This window comes from Archocentrus centrarchus, chromosome 13 (genome assembly GCF_007364275.1).
Source record: "Archocentrus centrarchus isolate MPI-CPG fArcCen1 chromosome 13, fArcCen1, whole genome shotgun sequence".
NCBI lineage: Eukaryota > Metazoa > Chordata > Actinopteri > Cichliformes > Cichlidae > Archocentrus > Archocentrus centrarchus.
Window position 1 is genome coordinate 13,686,541 of NC_044358.1, and position 26,929 is coordinate 13,713,469.

General features: G+C 44.1%; 1 protein-coding gene across 1 annotated transcript; it reads right to left on the minus strand.

The window, feature by feature from the left end:
* Positions 1 to 9,563: 9,563 nt before the first annotated feature.
* Positions 9,564 to 22,675, minus strand: mindy4b (MINDY family member 4B). Its single transcript, XM_030745141.1, has 11 exons — positions 22,551 to 22,675; positions 22,030 to 22,173; positions 21,118 to 21,237; positions 17,649 to 17,746; positions 17,122 to 17,287; positions 16,967 to 17,032; positions 16,600 to 16,670; positions 16,302 to 16,374; positions 12,549 to 12,725; positions 10,154 to 10,334; positions 9,564 to 10,069 (listed from the first exon to the last, which is right to left on the minus strand). Exons 1-11 carry the CDS (start codon positions 22,611 to 22,613, stop codon positions 9,933 to 9,935), a joined length of 1,296 nt encoding a protein of 431 aa, XP_030601001.1. The 5' UTR covers positions 22,614 to 22,675; the 3' UTR covers positions 9,564 to 9,932.
* Between the last annotated feature and the right edge of the window lie 4,254 nt (positions 22,676 to 26,929).

The window sequence follows — 26,929 nt, forward strand, 5'->3', positions numbered from 1 at the left end:
CAACGAAGGGTGGAAGTGCTCCTGTGATAAGCAAACTCCTGAAATTAAAGTTAAGCATCATAACTGGATAGTTTTATTCAACATTAATGTCTCACTTGTTATAGTTGGAAATTAATCATTCTCTCAGCTGTATTCCTTGATGCTGAAATGTGTTATGCTTGTTTTAACAGCTTATTTTGAATTAAAGACTTAAAATTAAACCACAAAAAGGAGAAAAAGTTTGTTCTCCGTTTAACAGCTGCTTTTACACAGCTGTGCTTCGCACTCACGGTTGCTAGGCGACATGAGCTACGCAGAGGTGAGGGCAGCTGATATGAAGGCTAGCTGCTCACTTCCGGCCTTTGTGGTCTACGTGGGCTCTGAAGGACGTAGGCCGGGTGCTGGATGCGGCCCCTGAATTTGGACATTGTGCGTCGATATAATCTGTATGCCTGGAATTCATGCACTGAGAAACGTTCCATGGTGCAAAGTGCGATTAAAATGCGTTAAAACTTTAATTTGTTATTTTCCCCGTAATTAATTAATTGAAATTAACGCGTTAAAGTCCCACCCCTAAAATATATAAAATTTTTGCTTTTTTCCTTCATAAAATAAAAGCTCAAGCTGAGTGTGTGTGTATGTGAGATCTTGCAAAACTACATCCCTCTTTTTTTCCTCATTTTTTTTTTCCTCCCATGTTCTTGCGGAGTTCTGTAAAAACACATCCTGGTGTTAAAAAAAATTCTGTAGATCTTGGTATTAAAGACACTTTTTCCTACCTATTAAAACATTGTATTGTTGCACTAATACCCCCCAAGACCTCGATTCATCCTTTAGCGATTTTTGAGTCAGCCGACAGCAAGTTTTGTTGCACAAAAGTTGTGCCGGCCACCGATCGCCAGATTACGCACAAAGATACGGGCCAGCATTGATGAAAACAGTCCAGGAACATGGAGAATAAAATCCATCATCGTTTTCTGCGGGGGGGTTTTTTTGTTCAAAGTTTCTTTATTTGTTTTTTTAAATACACATGAAATTACTTTGAGATACAAATTGTAACTTTCCTAGATCCCACCCCAAACATAGCCCTGCCCTCTTACACCAAGATTATAATAAACATACAATACTCAATCAGAAAGTGAAAATTACATTGAGCATAACATTTTCTTTAAAGAGAAACAAAGCAACAACAACAAAAAAAAAGATGCATTTGCATACAAGTTATTTATGAGAAACAAATACATGAGGTTTAAAAAAAAAAAAGTAAGAGAGAGAGGGAAAAAAAAGAAGGGGTGGGGGGGTGGGGGGGGGTTCTATGAATCGGAGATGTCTAGAGGTGCCATTTCTTCGACTTGGTTCAGAATTGGTTGCCAGGTGATGTAAAAGTTGTGTGCACAACCTCTTACAGTATAGCGAATTTTTTCCAGAGTTAAATGATGCATAAGATCTCTAACCCATGAAGCAAAAGTTGGAGGAAATTTATCTTTCCATTTGAGTAGTCTCCTTGCTAATAAGGTGGCAAATGCTATCATTTTTTTTCTGTGCAAACTAAGATTAAGTTCTAATGGTACCACTCCAAATATTCCAATAACAGCAAGAGGTTCTATAGTTATTCCTAATGCATCTGAAAAGAAACTGAAGATTGATAGCCAGAAGTTTCTTAGTCTTGGACAAAGCCAAAACATATGAGATAGAGTTGCTGGTGATGATCCACAGCGATCACAGTTGGGGTTTATATTTGGTGCAAATTTAGCCAATCTTGCTTTGGACCAGTGTAACCTGTGGGTAATCTTAAATTGTATAACTTTGTGTTTTAAACAAATTGAAGAAGAGTGTATTTTTTCTATTGCGGAATCCCATATGTTCTCAGGAAGTTTTATATTTAAGTCCTCTTCCCATTGTTCCCATTTTAACTGCAGCAGGGGTTTATCATTATAGGAAATAAGCAAAGTATAGCGTTTGCCAACTGATCCTTTAAGAAGGGGGCTGAGCTCTAAAACAGTGTCCAGGAGAGAGCTAGGTGGTAAGGATGGGAAGTGAGCTGAATGAGACGAAACAAAACTACGAAGTTGCAGATACTTAAAAAAGTGTGAATTAGGGATTTTGTATTTTAATCTCAGATGTTCAAAAGATGCAAATTTTTCATTGATATACAGATGTTTTAAAAAGATTAATCCAGTCTTGGCCCAGGAGTTAAGAGGCATCTACAAGGTAGTGATAGACCTCCATGTTTACGATGTTTCTGTAAAATATTCTTACTGACTCGTGGATTCTTTTTGTTCCAAATGAATGAGGCTATTGTCTATATTTTTGAAAAATGATTTTGTCAAAAAAATAGGTATACACTGGAATAAATATAAAAATTTAGGTAATATATTCATTTTAATCGTATTGATCCTACCTCCTAAAGACAAGGGCAACACACACCAGCGCTCAAAGTCTTGTTTCACAGACCTTAAAGGGGGGAAATTAGCTTGGTAGAGGTGTTTAATGTCATGCGTGATCAGCACTCCCAGATACTTAAATTTATCCTTTATGACTTTAAAGGGGAATAGATTCAATGTGATCTGATTAGCTGCTGGATTGATAGGCATGAGTTCACTTTTTTGTGCATTAATTTTATAACCTGATATTTTACCGAATTTATTTAATAATCTTAGTACTTGTGGCAGGCTGCTTAATGGTTCGGACAGATATAAAAGCATATCGTCCGCATAGAGAGATACTTTATGCTCTATGTTCTTTCTTAAAACACCTTTAACTAAAGTATCTGTGCGCAGAGCAATTGCCAGTGGTTCAATTGCCAGGGCAAACAAGAGGGGGGATAGAGGGCAGCCCTGCCTTGTCCCTCGACCAAGCAGAAAAAAGGCTGACAGGCTGTTATTTGTACGGATTGCTGCTAGGGGAGAAGAGTAAAGAATACGAATTTGTGATATAAACTTTGCACCAAATCCAAATCTTTTCAGGGTAAGGAAAAGATAATCCCACTCCACCCAATCAAATGCTTTCTCAGCATCTAATGATAAAATAATTTCGGGAGTGTCGAGTGAGGTGGGATCATAAAGGATGTTCATTAATCTACGTATATTAAAAAAGGAGTGCCGATTTTTAATAAAACCCATCTGATCATCCAAAACTATAGAAGGCAGAACCACTTCCAAGTGACAAGCTAACATTTTTGCAAGCAATTTATTGTCAACATTTAGTAAAGAGATGGGATGGTATGAGCTGCACTCTAAGGGTTTTTTATCCTTTTTAGGGATCAGTGAGAGGACTGAGATGGTTTCAGGTAGTGATCCAGACACCAAAGATGCCTCGTACACTGAAAGTAAAATAGGGGCAAGTTCAGAAGCAAAAGTTTTTAAAAAATTCACTTGGAAACCCATCTGGACCGGGTGACTTCCCATTTTGCATGGATCTGGTTGCATTAATAAATTCCTCTTTGGAGAATGGTTTTTCTAACTCTGCAGCGATATCCTGATCTACAGCGGGAATGTTAAGATTATTTAAAAAAGAGCTAATTAGATATTCACTGTGACTGGATTCAGAGGTATATAACTTGGAGTAATATGCTTGAAAACATTGATTGATCTCCAAGGGGTCAGTTACCTTTATTCCCTTCTCATTTATTATTCCTGAAATAGACTGGTCTGCAATCCTTTGGCACAACTGGTGAGCCAGGATTTTCCCTGTCTTCTCGCCATACTCATATATCTTATGTCTTGATTTATTGAGAAGGGTTTCAACATGTTTAGTGGCCAGGAGATTAAATTCGGTTTGAAGGAGTAGGCGTCGCTTAAGTAGATCAGGTGATGATGCATGAGCTAGCATTTTATCAAGCTGTAAAATATCTTGGGTTAATTTTTTGAGGCATTCATTTTGGGGGTTTTTTAATCTGCGCATTATATGACATAATCTGACCCCTTAGGTATGCTTTCATAGACTCCCAGACTATGGAGGAGGACATCCCCGCAGTTTGATTATGTGCTAAGTACTCAGATAAGAACTTTACAAATTTTATATCTGAGAGTAGCAGTGTATCGAAATGCCAAGGGCGGTAGCTGGCTTGTGTACTTGGTAAACACAAAGTGGTCACTAATGGGGCATGATCGGAGATGACTATGGCTCCGTAATCACACTCTGTGACCAGTGGCAGCATCTCACTGTCTAGGAAAAAGTAATCTATACGTGAGTATGTTTTGTGAACTGGGGAGTAGAAAGAATAGCTTCTGCTGCCAGGGTTTCGAAAACACCAGGTATCGGTCATTCCATAAGTTTCGAGGAGCATTTGAAATGTCTTTTGATAGGGTCATTTCTTGGCACGAACTGCGGTCCATGGTTGGTGAGAGTACACAATTCATATCTCCGGCTAATATAAGACAGAAGAGAAAAAGGAAAAAAAAAAGGAAGACGAGCAGGGGTCAGGACCCACATAATGTTTACAGGAGCCTTTAAGTCCGCTTCGGGACGAGGTGGGGTCATCGTCTTACATGATGTTTGCCTTCACATATGCCATAGCCTCAGTCGCGTCCTGAAACTGTCTCTCAGTTCCGTTGTATGTGATACGAAGACAGGAGGATGGAGAATCCCATAACAGACTCCGTCCCATCCTCTCAGCAGCTTTCTGACATCGTTAAACGCCGATCTTGCACGCGCAACACTCGGTCGGTAGTCCAGGAAGATGAGGATGGTGGAGCCTCTGAACTGCAGCGAGCCTTCCTCTCTGGCCCGGCGGAGTACTTCTACACAGTCCTGATGGTAGTGTAACTTTGCGATAATGGCCCGGGGTTTACCATCTGTTCTCTTGGGTTGTAAGGTCCGGTGGGATCGATCGATCAGGACATCCTTGTCCATTTTCAGTGTCTCTTTGATTATCTTTGAGACGAATGCTGGCGAGCTTGATCCAGGTTCTTCTACTACGTTCAAAATACGAATGTTTGACCTCCTCATTCTCCCCTCCAGGTCCAAACACTTCTGCAGGCTCTCCATGTTTTTTTCCAGCTTTTGTATGGTGCTTTGAAGAGCTGTTATATCGTCCAAGCATGCCGAGAGGCCCCGTTCCATATCCGACACTGATGCTTTAATTTTGTCCAAGTCAGAACGTAGCACTGCGGTGTTGTTGGCCATTTCCATCTTGACGCCTTGTAGTTCCGATTTAATCTCACCAAATTCCTCGGCCAATGCGTTCTTTACCTCTGTCCGTAGAAGACCGATTATTTCCATTTTGAGTGAAGACAGTAACTCTGCTTTCATGTCCATTATGGTGGCTTCCTCACGCTGGTCGGACATGTTGCTAGTGCTGGGTAGCGCAGCCTCCATCTTGATAGCAGAATTCTTACTGGTATACTTGTATTTTTGGAGGTTGCTTGCCATTTAAGATGAGCGATAGGGACTAAAAATATCAGTAGTCCTTAGGTTAGCTATTTTGTATGTCAGTGATGATGCAGGGTGCAGAAAAGAAAAGGTTAAATCAGATTGTCAGCAGAGCTCTCTTTACACACAACTTACTCCATTGCCTGCTCACTAGCGCCCTGTTTTCTGCGGTTTACTGCGTATGGTTTTCATTTTTGGAACAATGCTTCCACTTCTTGTTGAATTTATCTCCGGTGGCTTTGGCTGCTTCCCACACCTGCTGCGCCGCATTCACAGCTTGTTCCTCTCTAATATCATCTGTAGAGTCATTTTGTGAATCGGTGATGGACTGTTTTAGAGAATTCAATGAGGCCTTTGAACTGATCTGCCAGACCGGAGGCCATATCGCTGCAGACCACGGAATATCACTGCCCCCCCCCCCCCCCCGTCGTCGTACGCTTTGTACGCTCTGGAAAATGTCAATAATTGTGAAGCGTCCCTTAGTTCCATCCAAATTTATTTCCCAACACTTTCAATCGCAGTGTAAGGAAATTAAATACAGTTTTCCTTTTTGGAAGGATGTGAATACGAATTTTTTCCAAATGAACAATTGTATTAATGACTGTGACGTGTCGACCTGAGTGAATATGATTTCTGCCACATTGAGCTGCAGTTCTGCCTGCTGTATTCACGGCTGAGGCATTTATCAGTGAACCTGCACACAGACTGTCTGTGGTCCACCTGGAGAAACAGGGAAAAGGTCAAACGGAGAAAAGAGAAACCATAAATGCACTTAACTGCTGCAATGAAGTCAGGAGCCAGAGAACCTCACAGCTGATGAACAATCATCAGTCTAATTCTGCTCTTTTATTCTCATCCATCAATAGTTATGTAATCTTCACCTGTAAACACACCTGTAACACCCCCCACCCCACCCCCACTATTCAAGTCTGGATTTCATTGTTTCATAAATAATTTAGTAAATATTACCAGCAGCTCTCTGCAGGCAGCTGTAATCACTCAAGTAATTAATTACAGACCTCTTTCTAATCTTTCTTAGCACAGAAAAATATTTAAAGGAAAATGTTTACAAATAACTGAAGTCATCAATGAGCTGAAGATCAACAGTAACGACTTCAGCTCATTCAGAGCAGCAGAGACCTTGCAGGAACAGGGAGTCTGACCAGAACTGAAAGTGGAATATCAGACTCATCTATAAAATCCTTCTAGTTCATAAAGCTCTCAGTGGTTTGGCCCCCCAGCACATCTCTGACCTCTCAGGTCATTTGAACGGTTCCAGAATCAGATCTCAGGGTGCTTTCAGTTACTGTGGATTTTCATTCATCTTCAGTCCAGTCCTCATACCTGACCATTAAACCTCTGACCTGTGAATCATTCAGGAATAAAAAGGCTCCAAACTCAGACCACTGAGCAAAGGACCAGTTTAAACTGTATCTGTTTGTTACCAGCAGCCTGTCATTTGTTCCATTTCTTTAGTTGAATCTGAGAGAAACTCAGTCTGACAGGATAAAATAGGATTTTTACTCCAACATGGTGACTCCCAAAGAGATGTTAGCTGCAAACTTTTCTCAGCATGTGTGGAGTGTGTGCTTAAAAATGTGAGGAAACTGGACACGTGGAGGACAGAAGAACTGTGATGTTAGGTTCGGACCACCGTTGAATAAAGAAAGACACAGAAACCCGTAGTTGATTTTTTACCTGCAGGGAGAGTCTCAGTCAGCTAACACTCACGTGCCTCTGAAAGAGAGTCTGACTTTCTTCTTCCTGCCGGTGCTTTTATTTTAGCGTCACGTAAGTGTGTGGGGGTGTGTGTATGTGTGTGTGACGTCAGGAAACAGGCGTTACCTGCTTTCCTCACCTGGAGGGTCCGGGTGTGTGTGAGTATGTTTTGTGCTTACAATCTGATGGTCATGTGCATGTTTATGATGAACACATTATGATACATAGAAAAACAGTTAAACGTTTATCTATTCTAACATGTGAGATAGAAAAACGATCCTCAGCAGATGATCAGGATCTGAAAGTCACGTCCTTAAGAAACAGGAACAAGTCCAGCAAAGACCTGACAGGACCTGGGAGATCATCTGGACCTTCAGCTGATCCATCAGCTGTTCGCTGAAGCCTCATCAGAAACAGTCTCAGAGAAAGGGCAGCTGTCAGGAAGCCATTATTAATGAAGGGAAACAGGGAGAGCCGGTCTCTAGTGTGGGATCATCCTGACAGAGAGCAGCTTTGAATGTCCTTCAGGAAGCCCGGAGAACAATTCAATTTACCACAGAAACTGCTATACTAAAAATCACTAATGACCTTCTCATGGCAGCTGATTCCAGACTACTGTCCCTCCTCATCCTCCTTGATCTGAGTGCAGCCTTTGACACTGTCTCCCACAATGTCCTCCTCAGTAGATTATCCTCTATCGGCATCACCCACACCCCTTGACTGGTTCCGTTCTTCAGGTGTTCCTCAAGGCTCTGTCCTGGGACCTCTCCTTTTCATCACTTACCTTCTTCCACTTGGAAATATCTTTTTCAAATTCAGCATCCATTTCCATTGTTTTTACAGATGACACCCAGCGCTACTTATCCACCAAGCCTAACTCTTCCCTCCCACCCGCCTATCTGAAGTCAAATCCTGGTTCACCTCAAACTTTCTTAAACAGCGACAAAACTGAGTTCCTCCTCGTCGGAACAAAATCCACCTTTTCCAAAGTTGGCAGTTTCTCCCTCACCATCGACAGCTCCTCAGTTTCCCCTCCCCTCAGGTTAAGAGTCTGGGTGTCATCCTTGACAGCACGCTATCCTTTCACTCCCATATTAATAATATTACCCGATCTGCATATTTCCACCTATGAAACATAAATAGTCTCCGCCCCTCCCTCTCCCCACATACTACCTCCATCCTTGTTCATAGACTTGTTACCTCCCGTATTGATTACTGTAACTGTCTTTTATTTGGCCTCCCTCACAAATTCCTCCAGAAGCTTCAAATGGTACAAAACTCAGCCGCTCGCATTCTCACCAGAACACCCTCATTTCACCGCATCACCTCAGTCCTACAGCAGCTCCACTGGCTCCCAGTTAAGTTCAGAATTAATTTCAAAATCCTCCTGTTTGCATTCAAGGCCATCCACAACCTTGTCCCTCCTTATCTAGCCGAACTTCTTCACATCACCTCCTCCTCCCGCACCCTCTGCTCTTCCTCCTCTATCCGCCTTACTGTTCCCTCTGCCTGCCTCAGCATCATGGGGAACAGAGCTTTCTCCCGCTCTGCTCCCCAGCTGTGGAACACCAGACCTTCGCAATATTGACTCTCTTCAAGTTTTCAAATCACGACTCAAAACTTACCTGTTCAAGATTGCATACTCACTTTAGTTCCTTTGGTCATTTTAGTTTCTGTTTGTGCTTTATGTGATTTTTCGTTTTAACCCCTGTAAAGTGTCCGTGGGTGTCATGAAAGGTGCTTACAACCAGTGTTAATTTCATTGACAAAATATTTTTGTCATAGGTTTCGCCAACGACCCTTTTTTCATGATGAAAACGAGACGATTACTAAATTAAAACCACCTAAAATGATAAAAACGATGACGCTTTGTCAAGACTAAACCATTTTTGAAATTGTCAATTAATTTGCGAAATTTACAAGACGAAAGTGTCAATTAATTTCTGCATCGTTTTTATCCTTTTAGGTGGTTTTAATTTAGTTATAGTCTCGTTTTCGTCATGGAAAAAAGGGTCATTGGCGAAACCTATGACAAAAATATTTTGTCAATGAAATTAACACTGCTTATAACTAAAATGTATTACTATTATTATTATTATTGTTATTATGAATTTAACTTTATTTATTTAGTGCCAAATCACAACAGTTGCTTCTAGGAGCTTTATATTGTAAGGTAAAGACCCTAAAATAATTACAGAGAAAATCCAACAACCAAAACAACCCTATGAGCAGCACTTGGCGACAGTGGGAAGGAAAAACTCCTTTTAACAGGAAGAAACCTCCAGCAGTACCAGGCTCAGGGAGGGGCAGTCATCTGCCCCTCCCTGAGCCTGGTCCTGCTTAAAGCAATGACAGGAAGAGTTGATTTTCAAACTTGTTAGAATTGTACAAACTTGTATACTGTATCATTTATGTTTGCATGTTTCGGTTCACATCTTATTTATTTCTGTATCACATTTGGAAACAGTTTCCCAAAGTGCTGTATAGCTAAGAGAACAGAAGATAGAACATCAGACAGAACTTCAGAGAATAAAAGTGTAACATTGGGGAGATGGTGATAAATCTCTGCACCTATTTCCTGTTTCCTGCAGAATACAGAGATGAGGGGTGGCTCAAGACTTTTGCACAGTATTGTAGTCCACACAGCTTTGGCTTCCTTGGCTTGTTCACCTTCATCAGCAGACTGCTCCTGAAAAACTGTGGAGGCACCTTTGGATTCAGGTGTCGGCGCTGAGCTGCTCGGTTGGATCGTCCTGTGGAGTTTGGACTTCCTAATGTCCATTTTCCTGTAATCATAAAAACAGAGTAGCGGATGCTGTGGTGACTCCAGATCAGCCTTTGGGGAACCATTGTGCCAGTGTTTAGTAGAAGGGGGGGGTGTCGTTCCAGTTGATGGCAGCTCCGTCCCACTTGGTCCTGATGGTCATTTCCAGTGAAGGAAACCTTTTTTCTGGGTCTCCGTCTCTGGATGACGCCTCCCAGTGGTGGGAGTGAGTATCTGCACAGCAAGCAGAAAAGAGATGGTGGATGAGACATGAACTGATCCCGATCAGACCCACAGACACCCGACTGCGGCCCTCACCGACTGTCAGCCTGGCCGTCGCTGTCTGCGAGCTCTGTCCGTTGTAGTAGTACAGCTGGAAGAGATGCTCCATCTTCCAGTCGGACAGCAGTGAGCGGTTCACGCCGAACAGGACCGAGTGGCTGCTGTTGATGCAGCAAACCCAGACTGGAAACCTGGGAGTCTTCAGCATGCTGCCCACCTGCAGACAGAGCAGACACAGCATGAGAGGCTATGTAGGAGTACCCGCAGGTTTTTACGTGGCTGTAACAAGGCAGGTGGAGTTCAGTGAGGATCTGACTTTATATGGTGCGTTACCGTCTCAGGAACTTCTCGGGAATCAGGAGTTTTACCCTTAGGTTGCAGACTTTTTTACCTTTGACCCCTAAGATTTACAATCTCCCACATCACAATTTTCAGGTGGGTGCTGCCTCTGATTGGGCAGTACCACAGACAGCATCAACCATCACATACCTAATGTCACTTACTGGTTTTGGACTCTGCATTTTGAAGCTTAACATTAGTTTGTTTTTTTGAAACCAGGCATTAGGGTGGAGAGGGTGGAGTGCTAGGATGTGTAAATGGACTGGTTCTTATAGAGCGCTTTTCTACTCAGGCTGTGCACTCAAAGCTCTTTATATAACACGTTTGCATTTATTCATTCATACAAGCACTGTTTTCTACTTCAAAGTGCTTTCTTTCTAATATTCACGCATTCACACTCTGAGGTGCTCGGAGAGCACCTCAGAGTTCAGTATCTCGCAGTATCTGGCATGAGGACTGGCGCAGTCAGAAATCAAACTGTTTTGATCCTTCATTATTGAGATAAATATTGCACTTCCTCCTTTATAGGGATGCTGTACAGTTCAAGTTTAGTGCAGCTCTTGACAGCCATAAGCTCACATTTATTCAGACTGAATTACATTAATGGCTGCAGGGATCCAGCTTTCATTCTCATAGTGTTGTTTCATCTGCAGGTTGTGTTGAGATTAGTTCTCTATGAAGAAGGGAGATGCCATAGGCTGTGCACTGACTGCACGTTCTCTGAGGCCACCACAGGTGTGCATGTTCTGTGAGTTTTAGAAGCTCTGAGCTTTAGCAGGTGTGCAGGTTGCTCTGAAGGGTCAGACCTTTGAGAGCCGATGTTAACGAAGAGGAGAAAAACAGCTCATAACTTTCTGGGAAACAAAGACAGGAAGGACAAAGTTACTGAAAGTGTTTCCTGTAGCTTCCCTGGAAGCTGCATCAGTGAATTATGAGCTTCCACAGAGACACTAACAGGAAACCCAGCACCAAATATCACTCTGCCCACTGTTTATCCCCCACATACCCTCTGCAGCCTTTGTTACTGACTTTAAGCTTTCCCACAAACGCAGGTTTAACACGGAGGAGCAACGATAGCAGCTGACAGGTTTTTATCCCAGCTGAGGTCTGTTTGATGTTCTGAGTTACTCACAGTTGCTGAGGGTGTCTGGCTGCTCACTGTGAACAGGTGCAGTTTAAGGCAGGGCCTAGAAGAACAACTGCCAATTAACACGAGTTATGCAGGTGGATGAGCTGCAGAACCCTCTGCAATCAAAGCTGCTATGAAGAAGGAAACTATCAGTTTGTGTATCTGCCTGTAAACATGTTCATTTGTGCTGGAAAGTTTTAACATGGGGACGGACTCACTGTGGTGCCTCTGCTGGACACCAGAGGAACTGCAGCTTTGGTGCTTTGATGAGGTTTCCCCTCAGTCAGCACTGAAGAACTGCTGAAACTCTCACTTTATGGGTGTGATGGAATAAAGGGGGAACAAACAAAACTGTGATGCTCATGAAATAAAAAATACACAATGGCGGGGGGTAAGATAAAGGATGCACCTCCATGTTTAGGTGTTTTACGGGTTTCTGATGTAGTAAAATATATCACAGCACTACAAGACGCTTTACAGCAGCCTCCTGACAGCATCACCTTCAACCACCACAACCAGCTGCCTCCACATGCGAGAGCTTCTGTTGGGCTTTACCTATGCTGCTAATGTCTGTTGGAGCCAATGGGCACCATCAGAGGAGGACATCCGGAACCAACCAGTCAGAGAATAGCTAAAGGACAGAAGCACTTTATTTCAGTTCCGTAACACAACTGAAGTCATTATTGGGTGAGCTGTGTGTTGATGACAGGCTGTCCCTGGATCAGCTGGTTCATCCTGCTGCATCCTGATCACAGTGATCAACTGTTTCTGTCAGGGAGGGAAATCAGACACTGAACTGTAAAGCATGTGTCTGCACATGCTCAGTGCACTCTGTGACAGTCATGTAATTCCACCTGAACAACGACAGCAGTACTCAGATTACTCTTTGAGTGTTAACCAGTATCAGTCACAGGGCAGGTAAATACTTCCTGTGCTGGTTTGACGGTAATAAAAGGACTCTACCTGCGGCAGTGTGCCTCGCTCCATCTGCTCTCGGCTCCAGTGCAGATATCCCACATCGCTGCGGGACAGGATGCCCTGCAGGGGGCGTTGCAGAGGTAGGCCGTCCTGCCCGAAGTACAGAGTCCCGTTGAAGACGTGTGGACCAGCTCTGCCGGTCAGCAGCAGGTTCATCAGAGCCTGCAGACACACAGGAGAGTCCTGCAGCTTTTTTTTTTTCTTTTTGTTTTTTACAGTACGAACTCAATCAGACTCAATAGAGCTGAATCAAAGTTGATTACATCTGGAGGAGTGTTGGAGTCTCTGTTCTGCATGGTGGAGTAGAACCAGATTTGGATGATTGGACTTCTCAGAGGTCACCAGAAAACTGTAAGTCTGTCAGCAAATAGTTATGACGGCCTGAACCAAAACAACTGCAGTATTTGGAGTTTGGCTCCCAGACGGCCTTGGATGCTGTCTGTCTAAATCGCCTCTTAGAGATGTCTGTAAACAGATGCTCTTCACCCCCGCCCCGTGTTGTGATCTGTATGAACTGGTATCCTGGCAACCAAGGCTGACTGTACCATCTTATCATGAACATCATCATGAACTGCTGGTCTGGAAGCTGATTGGCCATCACAGTATCCTGCTCATCTCCGCTGGCAGCCCCTCCCCTACCCACCCTAGTGCTCTCCAGGCTTTAAATGTGCTGCTGCTTTGCTGAGGTGTTGTTTGGAACCTCGTAAGGTGTTCTTAATGAACACAGTACCAGATGATTTTTTTTAACCTACCTATCCCAGTGTATCTCTTTCTGTTTTCCTGCTAAAGGTAGCGCCGGCAAAATGGCTGCACGACCTCAGACACCTGCCCCCCCCTGTTTGTTTCTGTGTTTGTATCTCTCTTGGATGGGTGCTCTGGAACACAAATTTCGTTATATGTTTACATATAATGACAATAAAGTCTTCTTGAATCTTGAATTGTCTGAAGTATGAAAGCAGTAGCATTTGCGAAAGTGAAGCTGATGTTTAACAATAGAAAACTTATCAGTCAGATTGATTCATGTGTGTACAGTTTTCAAACAAACAGATTCTTCCACAATAAGATGAAATGTTTCTGTGTTATTGTGAATAAAGTCACAGTTTCAGGACAAAATCACAGAAGCTGCAGTTAATATTTGATCTGTTTTTAACATTCGTTTTAGCTGGAAACATTTTATGGGTAAATTTATAAGAAATATCTTTAATTTAATTTGTAATCAGAGATCTGTTTTTCCATGGTATCCCAGCCACAGACCTATTCCAATGTGGAAGAACATCCGGTCATGTTGTGATGTTCTTTTGAAACAAGGTTCTCATGGATCTGTTAATTACGTGATGAGGAGATTCTCCCTGCAGGTGTATCTGCTGCAGGCAGACAGATGAGGCTGTGAGCATCGAGCCTCTTGGCTCTTGAAAGCACAGCAGAACGGACAACTCTGAACACCTCAGCATCGTCTCCAGGAATGAAAGGAATATCGTATTTTATTCTTCATAGGTGAGCAAAAGTCCTTCACTACTGAATAACTGCTCCACCCAAATGATGGTGTCCTGAAACAATATTCCAAAAACAGATTTATGTTTGTATAAAATTTGTTTCTATCCATTCTCTTCCACTTCTCCTGTTCAGGGTCCAGTTAATCTTAAATGTATAAAAATCCAGGAAATTGAGATTTTCACATGAATTCATAACAATTTCAGACAGTAACTCCTATTTTTGCATATAAACTTGAAGAGCATTTAGTCAATGGCTTTTAGGGTCTCATCACTGAGATGGAGAGCTGAGGCTGCATGATCTGAGATTCATTTTGCTTTACTGACTAAAATCTAAATCTTTTAAACTGATCAAAAACCCTGGCTTGGATCCCACTGTGTTATCCAACTTTAGACCCATTTCTAAGCTCCCCTTTCTTTCTAAAATTTTGGAGAAAGTTGTTTGCAGCCAATTGAAAGCCTCTTTAGATGAAAATGATATCCTTGAGGTTTTTCAGTCTTGCTTCAAGCCTCTTCATAGCACAGAATCTGCACCACTGAGGGTTTTTAATGACATCCTTCTGGCTACAGATGCAGGAGACCATGTAATTTTAATTCTCTTAGATTTAACAGCTGCCTTTGCCACAGTGGATCATAGTATTTTAATCTCTCATTTAGAGCATTGTGTCAAGGCACTGCTCTGGAGTGGCTTAGGTCATACTTGGCCCAGAGATCTTTTTGTGTTAGCCTAAATGATTTCAGATCATCCTCTGCTCCATTGTTGTGTGGGGTGCCACAGGGCTCGATACTTGGACCTCTGCTGTTCTCTCTGTATCTGCTGCCCTTCAGTTCCATTCTTGCCCCACTGTACCTCTGAGTTGCTGCACTTACACTCCCCTTCCCGGTCACTCAGATCAGCTGACCAACTGCACCTAGATGTGCCGAGGACACAGCGGAGGCTCTGGGGGACAGAGACTTTGCTGTGGCAGTTCCCAAATTGTGGAATTCACTGCCATTATAAATTAAAAAGGCCTCTTCACTTGCCATTTTTAAATCTTTTCTTAAGACCCACCTCTTCCGCTTGGCTTTCAACCTAGTATGAGATGTTGATTTTTACCTATTTTATTTATTTTATGATTATGATTAACTGTGTATTTTATTGATGCTTTTATTTTATGTTTTAATTTTCTTTCAATCTGTACTTTCACTCGTGCTGGTGTGTTTGTTCCCACGTTCAGCACTTTGGTCAGTGGTTGCTGTTTTTAAAGTGTTTTATAAATAAAGTTGGCTTGGCTAAAATTCTTCCTTTCAAGGAAAAATCTCTGATTTCATTGACTTTGGGTTTTCCGTGTGATTGGGCACTTCCTCCTTTATACAGTTCAAGTTTAGTGCAGCTCTTGACAGCCATAAGCTCACATTTATTCAGACTGAATTACATTAATGGCTGCAGGGATCCAGCTTTCATTCTCATAGTGTTGCTTCATCTGCAGGTTGTGTTGAGATTAGTTCTCTACCAAGAAGGGAGATGCCTTCTACAGCACTATTTTAATATGACATGTCATAAGCTGTGCACTGCACGTTCTCTGAGGCCACCACAGGTGTGCATGTTCTGTGAGTTTTAGAAGCTCTGAGCTTTAGCAGGTGTGCAGGTTGCTCTGAAGGGTCAGACCTTTGAGAGCCGATGTTAACGAAGAGGAGAAAAACAGCTCATAACTTTCTGGGAAACAAAGACAGGAAGGACAAAGTTACTGAAAGTGTTTCCTGTAGCTTCCCTGGAAGCTGCATCAGTGAATTATGAGCTTCCACAGAGACACTAACAGGAAACCCAGCACCAAATATCACTCTGCCCACTGTTTATCCCCCCACATACCCTCTGCAGCCTTTGTTACTGACTTTAAGCTTTCCCACAAACGCAGGTTTAACACGGAGGAGCAACGATAGCAGCTGACAGGTTTTTATCCCAGCTGAGGTCTGTTTGATGTTCTGAGTTACTCTCAGTTGCTGAGGGTGTCTGGCTGCAGTGGGTCTGTGCAGCAGGCTGCTTGTCTCTGTAAGTGTCTATAGATGTCAGTGTAATGTGAGTCGTCTGTAATAGAAACTACAGAGCAGGCCTGGGATCAGGGCAGCAGGTGTTAAATTGATATCTGATCATCGCTGCCATTCAGGCCTTGGCTGTATGTTCATGTATTGTTACTGCACAGGTAGAAACACCTTTACAGTGCGTCTGCTTTTAATTGTTGTCACCTGAGACAGCAGGTGAGCTGCTTACCTGACGACAGACAAAGTTGCCCAAGCTGAGGTGCAGCAGGTGGGACGTTGGAGAGTCCAGATCCTCCCTCAGCCTGTGAGGAAGAGGATGGCACATCATCAGCGTATTTAAGGTTCAACAGTGTTAAGCTGTTTCATATCTGGGTGCTGCTGACTGTCATTGTGGTCTTTAGCAGTGATTTAAACACAAATGTTAGCGCACAGTAAACCTGATGAAACCTTGTATACTGCAGGGTGTAATAGAGAGTGTATCCTGTTGGGGGCGCTAACATCACTGTAAGGTTGCACTGTGTTGTTACCTTTCGACCGTACGGGAGCAGATGAGACTGTAGAGGAACAGGATGACGCCATGGCTGCCCTCCTCCTTAAACTACAAGAGAACAGTGATGGCTGCATGTGGAGGACGTTTATCACACTCATGTTTTCTTCTGCAGCAGTGACGCGCTCATACAATCAGCTAAGTTCTCATCACAGAGGAGAGCATCAGTTTCTCCAAACCAAACAATCACACTGCAGCCTGCGTGTAAAGATCTCAGGAGTTGAGATTTTGTGTTGCTTACCTTGTGTTTTGTGTACCTGCTGATGTGTTAGGGTGTTACATATTTTCATCACCTGAGTCACCAGTCAGTGAGTACAGCACACATCCTGATTGGATCATGTACTCACACACTGAATGTGGTCGAGGATGAACTTCCTGGCGTCGTCCTTCTTGCTGAACGTGAAGAGCTGCAGCTGAAAGTCACGACATAAAGAACACGTATGACGAGACGCCGTCTGGAGACAGAGCAGTGTTTGGAAGTCCTGTGAGGACCGGGCCGTACCCTCTCTGTGAAAGTGTCCAGTTTGTAGTCCAGGTGAGGCGTGATGCAATAGTCTTCGGTTACCAAGGTGACAGTGGCGCTCGTCTCCTGGCCGGCCAACCAGAGGCTGTCGCTCAGCGCTGCCGCCAGTGCCCTGTCCTGCTCCTGCTGTCCTACTTCTCCCAGACTGCAGAGACGTGAGTGACGGGGTGGACAAAATAACAGAAACACATTAGAGTCTAGGTGACCTCGCTCACCCTCAGAGCGGCTGATACTACAGGTCAAAGGTGAAACAGGAATTGGGCGGTAAACAGACACAATTTCAGAGTTTGCCCGAACTGACGGACAGAAACGCAGTAATCCGTCACCACGAAGCGCCAGCAGTTACCTTCGAGTTGTTCCCGTGGCGACGAGCGCTGCTGATGAAGCTGCACATTATTTTTCCAACACGTTAATTTTTGATCATGTGACATCTTGTTTACAGGTGGAAGTCTCATCTTTATGCTTAAACCCACCAAAGAAGATGATGTCATGGTACCTGTCCTCACCTGTGCAGCGCCTGTTCGCCTGAGCCACTCTCTCGGTTGAACAGCAGGTGTTTAATGATGCGCGCCTGAACGACCATCTGAATGGCCCGAGCCCCACCCTGAAACACATACCTGACCAGGTGAGACCACACACAGACTAAAACAGAGAAAACTGTTGAAGTGTTTGTTCACAGGCCATTTCATTCTGCAGAAACTCACCGCTGTCTGAGGGCCACAATAAACAGATATTTAACCTAACATTAGTGGGGTATATTTATACACATATTTATACACTGGAGTCTGTATGCTTTTGAGCCGGTGTGGATCAAGGCTGTTCTCTTTTCTTTAACACTTTATTTATAGAGATTTTCAAGATGATCACAAAGTACACAAAGACATTAAACACCTGAACAATAACCGAAACACAGAAACAGCTGACAAAAAACAAAACAAAAACAGTGTTACACAAGCTGGCAAGGTATAAGATAGTGTTAAGTGACTATAAAAGAGACAACAGATTTTTTAAAAAAGGGTTATTCTCGATAATGAAAACTGAAATAGAAAAACTTTTGTTAACTGAAATAACGAAAATGAGAACAGGAAAAAATGATAACTGAAACTGAAGTGTTAACAAAACTAAAACAAAATGAAATCATAGATTTGTTTTCCTGTTTCTCAGTTTATTTAAAGCCTTGTGTATCAATATGAAATCACTCTTTCCACTCCAGCAGTTTAAGCTGGGAGCGCCATCCGGCACCTCAGTGTGTGTGTGTGTGTGTGTGTGTGTGCCTGTGTGTGTGCGCGTGTTCTCAAGGAGAAAACTACCAACCAAAGTCCACCTGAGAAGCACTCAAGGCAGCTACAGAAAGTGCTCTGAGCCTACACAGTGACCTACGACCTAACCTGACCTGCACCTCTCAAGAAAACATCATGTCGGGCCCACACAGCCCTGAGCAAACTGAGCACAAAGAGGGAGGAGGCAGGAGGGAAAAGGTCCCAGCATTCTTTGTTTCTATCGGCACCACAGATAAAACACCAGCACAGACGACAAGATCATTAACACACATAATGCAGCTACACAAGAATCAGTGCCAGTTGGGTTAGGGTACCTAAGAACCAGTGCAGAGGTCTAATTAGTGAGTAAGTAACCAAGCTAGCTGTCTGAGCAGCTCCAACAGAGAACCAGCATCACGGCCACGCAGCGAGGTGACAGCCACGATGGACCGTTTTCAGCTAAAAATAACTGCTGCCTGGTTAATACACAGGAACACCATCAGTATGGAGGACCAAAACTGACACCATTAGAAATAAAAGCAGAAATATATATATATATATTTCTGCTTTTATTTCTAATGATGTCAGTGGGAGGATGCAGATGTGTTATTGAGACTGGGATGTCCACACCACTGTGTGACACACACAAATACAACGCACACTCACCTATCGCGGGGGTTACATTCCAGAGACCCCCGCTGTTAGAACAGATAAACGCTTAACTGTTTTTCTATGTATCACAATGTGTTTATCATAAACATGCACATGGAAAGCAGGTAACGCCTGTTTCCTGAGGACACACACACACACACACACACCCACATACACATACATGATTACATCATGTGAAGTGAGTGATGTTGTTACCTGAGCTTTGTGTAAACTCACATGATGCTAAAATAAAAGAGCCAAGCAGGAAGAAGGTTCAGACTCTCCCTCAGACATACACACACGCGTGTTGGCTGACGGAGACTCTCCCTGCAGGTAAAAAGATCAACTACGGGTTTCTGTGTCTTTCTTTATTTAACGGTGGTCCGAACCTAACACCCACCATAGGTGAAAATCCCCTAAGTAGTGGCGTTATATTTATTTTATTATTTATATATATTTTAAGGCTTTAAAAACTTTCCCACTCTCTTACTACAACTTGAATGATGAAGATGATGAATTATGTAGCTGTGCAATACTGATGGCGATGAAGGTGATGACGATGAGATGAATGTACAGTACTGCACAGCCAAGAAGATTACAGCTGCTCCATCAGGTGCTCCATCAGGTGGTGCAGCATCTCCGCCCTCGACTGTAACTTCTATTTCCGCTGAAGGCGTAACTGACCTCTTCATCCGAGTGATGAACATATTTATGGGGAGTTACATAAATACCTATGTACCGCAAAATCCCACGATATAGGGACGACTGTACAAGAACCATCTTGAAAAGCTGTATTTGAGCTTTGAGTTCAGTTTTTTGTTGTTCATAATGTTTCGCTGTGTTCTGATGTTATAAACCACATGGATGTTAATCTACTGCACTGAAGCTGGACCTGCATCTACTGCTGGGCACTACAATTTATTCTTAATTTATTTTTTAGATAAATATTTTATTCATATTTTAACATTTTTGAGATAAGAGTTTATTGAGAGTTTAGGTTTATTGGATTTTTCTTTATGTTGCTCCCTGTTGATGTTCATGTGTGTCCTTGATATTACACACAGCTAGCACATAATGCTGCTTTCTTGTGAACAGCTGGTTGTTGAATACATTTTTTTAATGGTATAATTTGAGGTCTTATTACTGTTATCATTATTAATCTCCATTATTAATCTCTCTATTAATCTTCCTTCCCACTGTCACCAAGTGCTGCTCACAGGGGGCTGTTTTGATTGCTGTGTTTTTCTGTATTATTGATGGGTCTTCACCTTACAATATAAAGCGCCTTGAGGCCACTGTTTGTTGTGATTGGCGCTGTATGAATAAAATTGAATTGAATAGTTTCTCTTGCACCTGACAAATAAAGTATGAAAAACTAAAACTAATGAAAACTAAAGTAAAACTAAGCATTAAAACAAAAAATAAAAACGAGTAAAACCACTCTAAAAACTCATTAAAACAAACTGAATTAGAGAAAAAAGTTAAAATGAAATAAAACTATAATGTAAAATCCAAAACTATTATAACCCTGTGTGGATCAGAGCAGATCCAAAGTCAATTCAAAAAGTTTTTAAAGTCGTTAAAGGTGCATGCTGTATGGTTTCCACCCTGGAAAAAGAATCATTAATCATTAAAATCTCGATCCAGTCGGCCACGTTTTTTCAGACTGCTGCACTTTGAAGCACTTCGTGCTCGTTAAGTCGTTCATGAAGGGAACGTGAATGTGTGAGTCGCTGCTTTGTTCACAGGACTTGGATTTATTAAGGGAGTTTCCTCCAGCTTCAAAGTGGAGTGAGGATCTTCAGCAGCTGGAGTCTCTGCTGTATATTTGTGCAGTTTTTTTAGAACCAAATGTCTCACTGACTGAACACTTTAGATGGTCTCAGATGTTTTAACTTATTTATTTGACTTGTTTTGATCCTCATCTCAGTGAGGATCAGTAAAGGATAACGTGATTTCAGACAGAGTCCTCTAAGTTCCAGAAGCTAACAGCAGAATAGGATTTAGTAGCATAAACTGTAACTGTAGTACTTGATGTGTTCTGTGAGCAGAATCAGTTTCTCACCCCGTGGGCCTCCAAAGCGTACGATAACTCCGACTTTGGCTCCCTGAACTGGAAGAAGGATCTCCTCCACTCGTAGTTGAAGACATGAAAGGTTCCACCAAAAAGAACCCTCCTCAGGCTCTGACATCAAAACAGAGAAACGTGTGCTGAATGTGTGCTGGCAGGAAACAACAGATCAAAGCTGCTACTCCTCACTTCCTGTCACACATCTCTTGTTCCTGTGCTGGACGTTCACAATAAACATGAAGCTTCTAATAGTGAGCTCAGTGTGTGGGCCCAAACCTGCTCTGAACACTCGGTTTATCGCAGTTTGTTCTACTGTTGGATCTCAACGATGTCACAGAGAAGGGAAGCTCCACCCACCAGCTGTTCAAACCTTCTGTTTGCCATTGGCAGCCATTCGGAGTAATGTTTACTTTAAGGGGGAGGAGCTAAAACAGAAGATGCACTGAGGGGCTTCATAACCGAATCATGCAGAGATGCTGTGCTACAGTTCAAGAATAAAATCATGGAATTACAAATGAGCAATGATGACGGCACGACAAGAGAAACACACGAACCATACACACCAGGGTTAATGAGACAACAGGAGAGACAGAATCACACTGAGGCAGGGAGGAAGCAAAACTCAACACAACACACAGGGAACATAAAACAGGAAGTGAGAACTAAACACAGGGGACATGACACAAGGGAGGCGGGAACACTGAGGGAAGAATCCAACTAAAGCTACTCGGAACCAAGAACAAGGTATACTAAGCCCAAAACTGAAAACAGTGTGTTGTGGACCCAGGATCATGGCAGTTATCACCATGAAGCTCCCCACCTGTAAACCAGGTGGGAGTGCTGTTATGTAACACGGCTGGTCAGGTGTCAGGTGACCTGTTTGTGTTTCTGAATTGTTGTGGTTACCTCAGTCAGTTGGGGAGTGACCGGCGTTCCCCCAAGGCCCGCTGAGATGGCCAGCCGCCGGGGGATGGAGCAAAGGGCTGAGAGGGTCCTGCAGGGTGGAGGCGGTTCCTCCTGCTCCTCCTCCTTCCCCACATCCAGCAGCCTCTGAGGGGAAGGAGAGGAGCAGAACAACCTGACAGTCACAAAGGTAACAAACAGGGACTGTAGAACTTCTCCTGGAAACACCACACAGTGATTCACAGCAAACCGGCATAAATATGAATGAGGAGAACTTTAACCTTTGTCGTTCTTTCATTAATGCACAGACTGAAACATCTGTGTCCAGTGGAACACAGAAAGCTGCAAACCACAGAAATAAGAGCTCATAGAAAGCACTGATAAACGGAAGTCACTGTAAAAAGCTGCTGCTGTGTCGTGAAAACAATGTGAGCGTGGTGATGCTGAAGCTTGACATGGTGAGGCAGTACAGTAGCAGTATAGTAAATGCAGCAGCAGTAGTAGTATTTTCTGAGGTGACTCACGCCAGGATTCCTGCTGACTTCCTGTTGGAGCAGCTCGATGTAGTCCAGGCTGCAGTCTGTCATCACCAAGAACTACCCCGACCAACACTGCACCAACTCCACCCTGTTCAAACAGCAGCACTGACGCTGCATCGGTCTGTGGGAGGCAACAAACAGCAGCACTGACGCTGCATCGGTCTGTGGGAGGCAACAAACAGCAGCTGAAACCTGAGCGGAGTGTAGTGCAGCTGGATCACCAGCAGAGGGCGGAGCTGCTCTGTCTGTCACAGGTGTGATGATCCTCTGTGTGAGTAAATGCTCCATAAAAATCATCGATTCGTGATGATTACACTGATCGTTTATTGTCAGTAGAAGAATTTCTGATTAATTTTGTGTTATTTGAGCCCGGATGTTTGAACGGTGGTGTATTAATGTGTGTTTATGCAGAAAATCGTGGCCCAGTAAATAGTCGGTCACAGACTAGAAGATGAGTTTTACCGTGGAAGGTATACAGAATGTAAACGTGTATAAATAGAAATACAAGAATTTTTAATGTATAGAAATAAATACATTTACAGCACTGTGCAAAAGTCTTGAGCCACCCCTCATTTCTTTATGTTTTGCTTCCAAGCAGCCAAACTTTCCTGCCATGTTTAAAGTGCTCTTGAGCAACAGTTCTCCAGCTGCCTGAAGCTCCTCCCACAGTTCTTGTTTGGACATTAGCTGCTTTTTCACTCATTTTCAGTCCAGTCCTCATGCCTGACCTCTGACCTGTGACTCATTCAGAAATAAAAAGGCTCCACACTCTCGGTGTTGTGTCTACACATCACAGACCACTGAGCAAAGAACCAGTTTAAACTGTATCCTTAGGCTCTTTGTTACCAGCAGCCTGTCACATCATTTGTTCCATTTCTGTGAAAAATGCCAAAGAGAACTCAGTCTGACAGCAGAAAATGGGAGTTTAGCACCAACAGGGTGATTCCCAAAGAGCTGTTAGCTGCAAACCTGGCAGGTCTCAGCAGGTGTGCAGCATGGTCACCATAACAGAGCTGTGTGATGTTCAGAATGTACAGATAAATGTGCAGATATGCAGACAGACACAGTGCATGTATGTGGATGTGTCCATGAATGAAAGCTGATACTCACAGCGGTGTGTGTTGACTGCAGCCTGCAGGAAGAAGACAACAGAATAAATTCTCAGTCTGATGATATTTTTAGATTTTTACTTCTTACTGTGAAAGAAAGCAAAAGAAGATTTTTGAGTGCAAACTTTCCTTCGATGCTGCAGCTCTGACACCTGGACCAGGATCTGCTCGATCTCTGCCTCCATCTGAACACACAGAGTTCAGCAGATCTTAGCATCTTAGCATCAGATCAGCCTGACACTCACACACCAGTTCACATGAAGGTGCTGCTTCTGTCTGCAGACAGTCCTGCCTCCATCCATCCATCGTCCTCTGCCCACAGTCTCAGTGGGATTCAGAAGTGATTTACTAACTGAATAAAGGGCCTCAGTGGTTCAGTGCTCTGCCTGAATAACTCCAGTGAATGATAGAGGAAAAACAGGAATGTTACCTCTGTAGTCCCGCTGTGATGAGGATGCGCCTCACCTGCAGCCGGTCTGAGTGACAGGAAGCTTTGTGTCCGAGAGCCTGCCGAGGCCGAGCCGTCTACAGCGGTGCTCTTTTGTCCTCAGCTCAGTCTTCCAGCCCCCGGTCTCAGTGTGGTCCCAGCATGGGGTCGATTAAACATGGCATTAAGCCCTCAGAGTGCGAGCTCAGCACTCAACACTTTAATGGAAGTTAAACTGCATTCACATCACTTCCTGTTTAAACAAACTCTCACAAACACATCAGAGAGATGATGAGTGCACGCTTCCTACTGTTTCAGCCTAACGCACACCAGCTTCAGAGGAATTAAAGCAAACGATCAACTGATATTCACTTATTATTATTTCCATGTAATACCAACACCAAGGTGGTCAGATTCATCTCAGAGGGCAATTCATCTTCCGGCGCCGCGCGAGCAGGCAGCCAGTTTCAGCAGCTCCGCACTAATTCCGTGTTTTTTCTCATTTTGTTTAGTATTAGATGTGTTATTGTGTTTCTGTATCTTATGCTCTTTTTCCTCATGATGGAGCAGACTTTTTTCTGGAAAACTTTGTTTTTATTTACCCTTTTTATGGTGTTTATGTTTGGAGACTGCGAGAGTGGCCACGCTCCTATTGTTTACTCTCGGGACCAGCTGATCTCCATCGGGCGCTCCGCTGTGCCTACTCCTGCTGAACGACTCGATATTCCCCGCGAACTGAGAAGGAAGAGACGCGGGAGACGTGCGGGCATAGGTCGTCGTTGCCAGGGGAGAAGGTACAGGCCCGTCATCCCGTCCATCATCATGGGAAACGTGAGATCTCTTCCCAACAAAGTGGACGAGCTGGCGGCGCTAACGCGACATCAAAGGAGCTACCGGGAGAGCAGCCTCATGTGCCTGACGGAGACGTGGCTAACCGAGCTAACCCCGGACTCACACATAAACATGGACGGCTTTCATTTGATCCGTGCCGACAGAACCAAGGAGAGTGGTAAGAAGAGGGGCGGGGGTCTGGCTGTGTTTGTGAACGATAGATGGTGCAACTCCAGACATATAACCATCAAAGAGACGCTCTGCAGTAAGGACATTGAACTGCTCGCTGTTAGCTTGAGACCGCACTCTCTTCCTCGGGAGTTTTCACATGTTATTGTGATAACTGTGTATGTGCCGCCCTCTGCTAACGCTGCTGCAGCCTGCGATGTCCTCCATGCTACTACCAGCAGACTCCAAACACAGCACCCACAGGCCCTCTTTCTGATCTCAGGGGACTTTAACCACGTCTCCCTGTCCTCCACTCTCCCCACCTTCACCCAGTATGTCACCTGCCACACCAGGAATACCAACACACTGGATCTACTGTATGCCAACATCAAGGAGGCATACAGCTCATCACCTCTGCCTCCCCTGGGGGGCTCAGATCACAACCTGGTTCATCTCCAGCCTGTGTATAAACCCTTGGTACACAGAGAACCAGTTGTGACACACACAGTGAAGAAATGGTCTGAGGAGACTGAAGAAGCTCTGAGAGACTGCTTTAGCTCCACTGTGTGGGAAGAGCTTTGTGCCCCTCATGGGGAGGACATCGACAGCATCACGGACTGCATCACTGATTACATCAATTTCTGCGTGGAAAACACTGTGCCCACCAGGAGGGTACGGTGTTTTTCAAACAACAAACCCTGGATCAACTCTGAAATAAAGGCTCTCCTGAAGGAGAAGAAGAGAGCCTTTAGATCAGGAAATAAGGAGGAGCTGAGAGCCGTGCAGAAGGATCTGAGAAGGAAAATCAGGGATGGAAAAAACATCTACAGGAAGAAGATGGAGGACCAGCTACAGCAGAGCAACATCAGTGGGGTTTGGAGGAGTTTGAACTCAATTTCAGGCCACAAACCAAGCCCTAGGGTTGTGGGAGACTTAGAGTGGGTTAACAACCTGAACCAGTTCTTTAACAGGTTTGACCAGCCACCCACCCCTCCCCCAGCCCAGTCCCCCCTGCTGTCAGCCCCACCATCTTTAATGACTGCCAACCTTTCTTCTTCTTGGGACCTCACACCTCTCAGCTCTCAGCCATCACCCACCCCCTTCACTTCTGAGGACTCCATCTCACAACCCCCATCCCCCACCTCCATCTTGTCCCTCTCAACTCATCATGTGAGGAAGGAGCTACGTAAGATCAAGGTGCGAAAGGCTGCTGGTCCAGACGGCATCAGCTCCAGGCTCCTGAGGTGCTGCGCAGATCAGCTGTGTGGCATCATGGGATACATGTTCAACCTGAGCTTGAAGCTGGGGAAAGTACCACAACTGTGGAAGACCTCCTGTGTGGTACCGGTACCAAAGACCAAACATCCAAAGGATCTTAGCAGCTACAGGCCGGTAGCCCTGACATCGCATCTAATGAAGACCCTCGAGAGGCTGGTCCTCAACCATCTACGCCTCATGGTGTCGTCTTCGTTGGACCCGCTGCAGTTCGCCTACCGGCCTGGCATCGGGGTGGATGACGCCATCATCTACCTCCTGCACCGAGCTCTGACCCACCTGGAGAAGCCTGGAAGCACTGTGAGGATCATGTTCTTTGATTTCTCCAGTGCTTTTAACACCATCCAGCCAGGACTTCTGAGAGACAAGCTGGAACTGTCAGGAGTGGACCACCACATCTCCGAGTGGATACTGGACTACCTCACTGACCGCCCACAGTACGTGAGGACACAGGGCTGTGTCTCTGACAGGCTGGTCTGCAGTACGGGGGCCCCACAGGGAACTGTGCTGGCACCGTTCCTCTTCACCCTCTACACTGCAGACTTCTCCATCAA

Coding starts and splice junctions, on each gene's coding strand:
- mindy4b (XM_030745141.1), bottom strand. CDS start 22,613: ATGACAGACTGCAGCCTGGACTACATCGAGCTGCTCCAACAGGAAGTC. Junction 17,033..17,121: donor TGGACACTTTCACAGAGAGG/GTACGGCCCGGT, acceptor CGTGACTTTCAG/CTGCAGCTCTTCACGTTCAG. Junction 16,671..16,966: donor TCCTCGACCACATTCAGTGT/GTGAGTACATGA, acceptor GTTCTCTTGTAG/TTTAAGGAGGAGGGCAGCCA.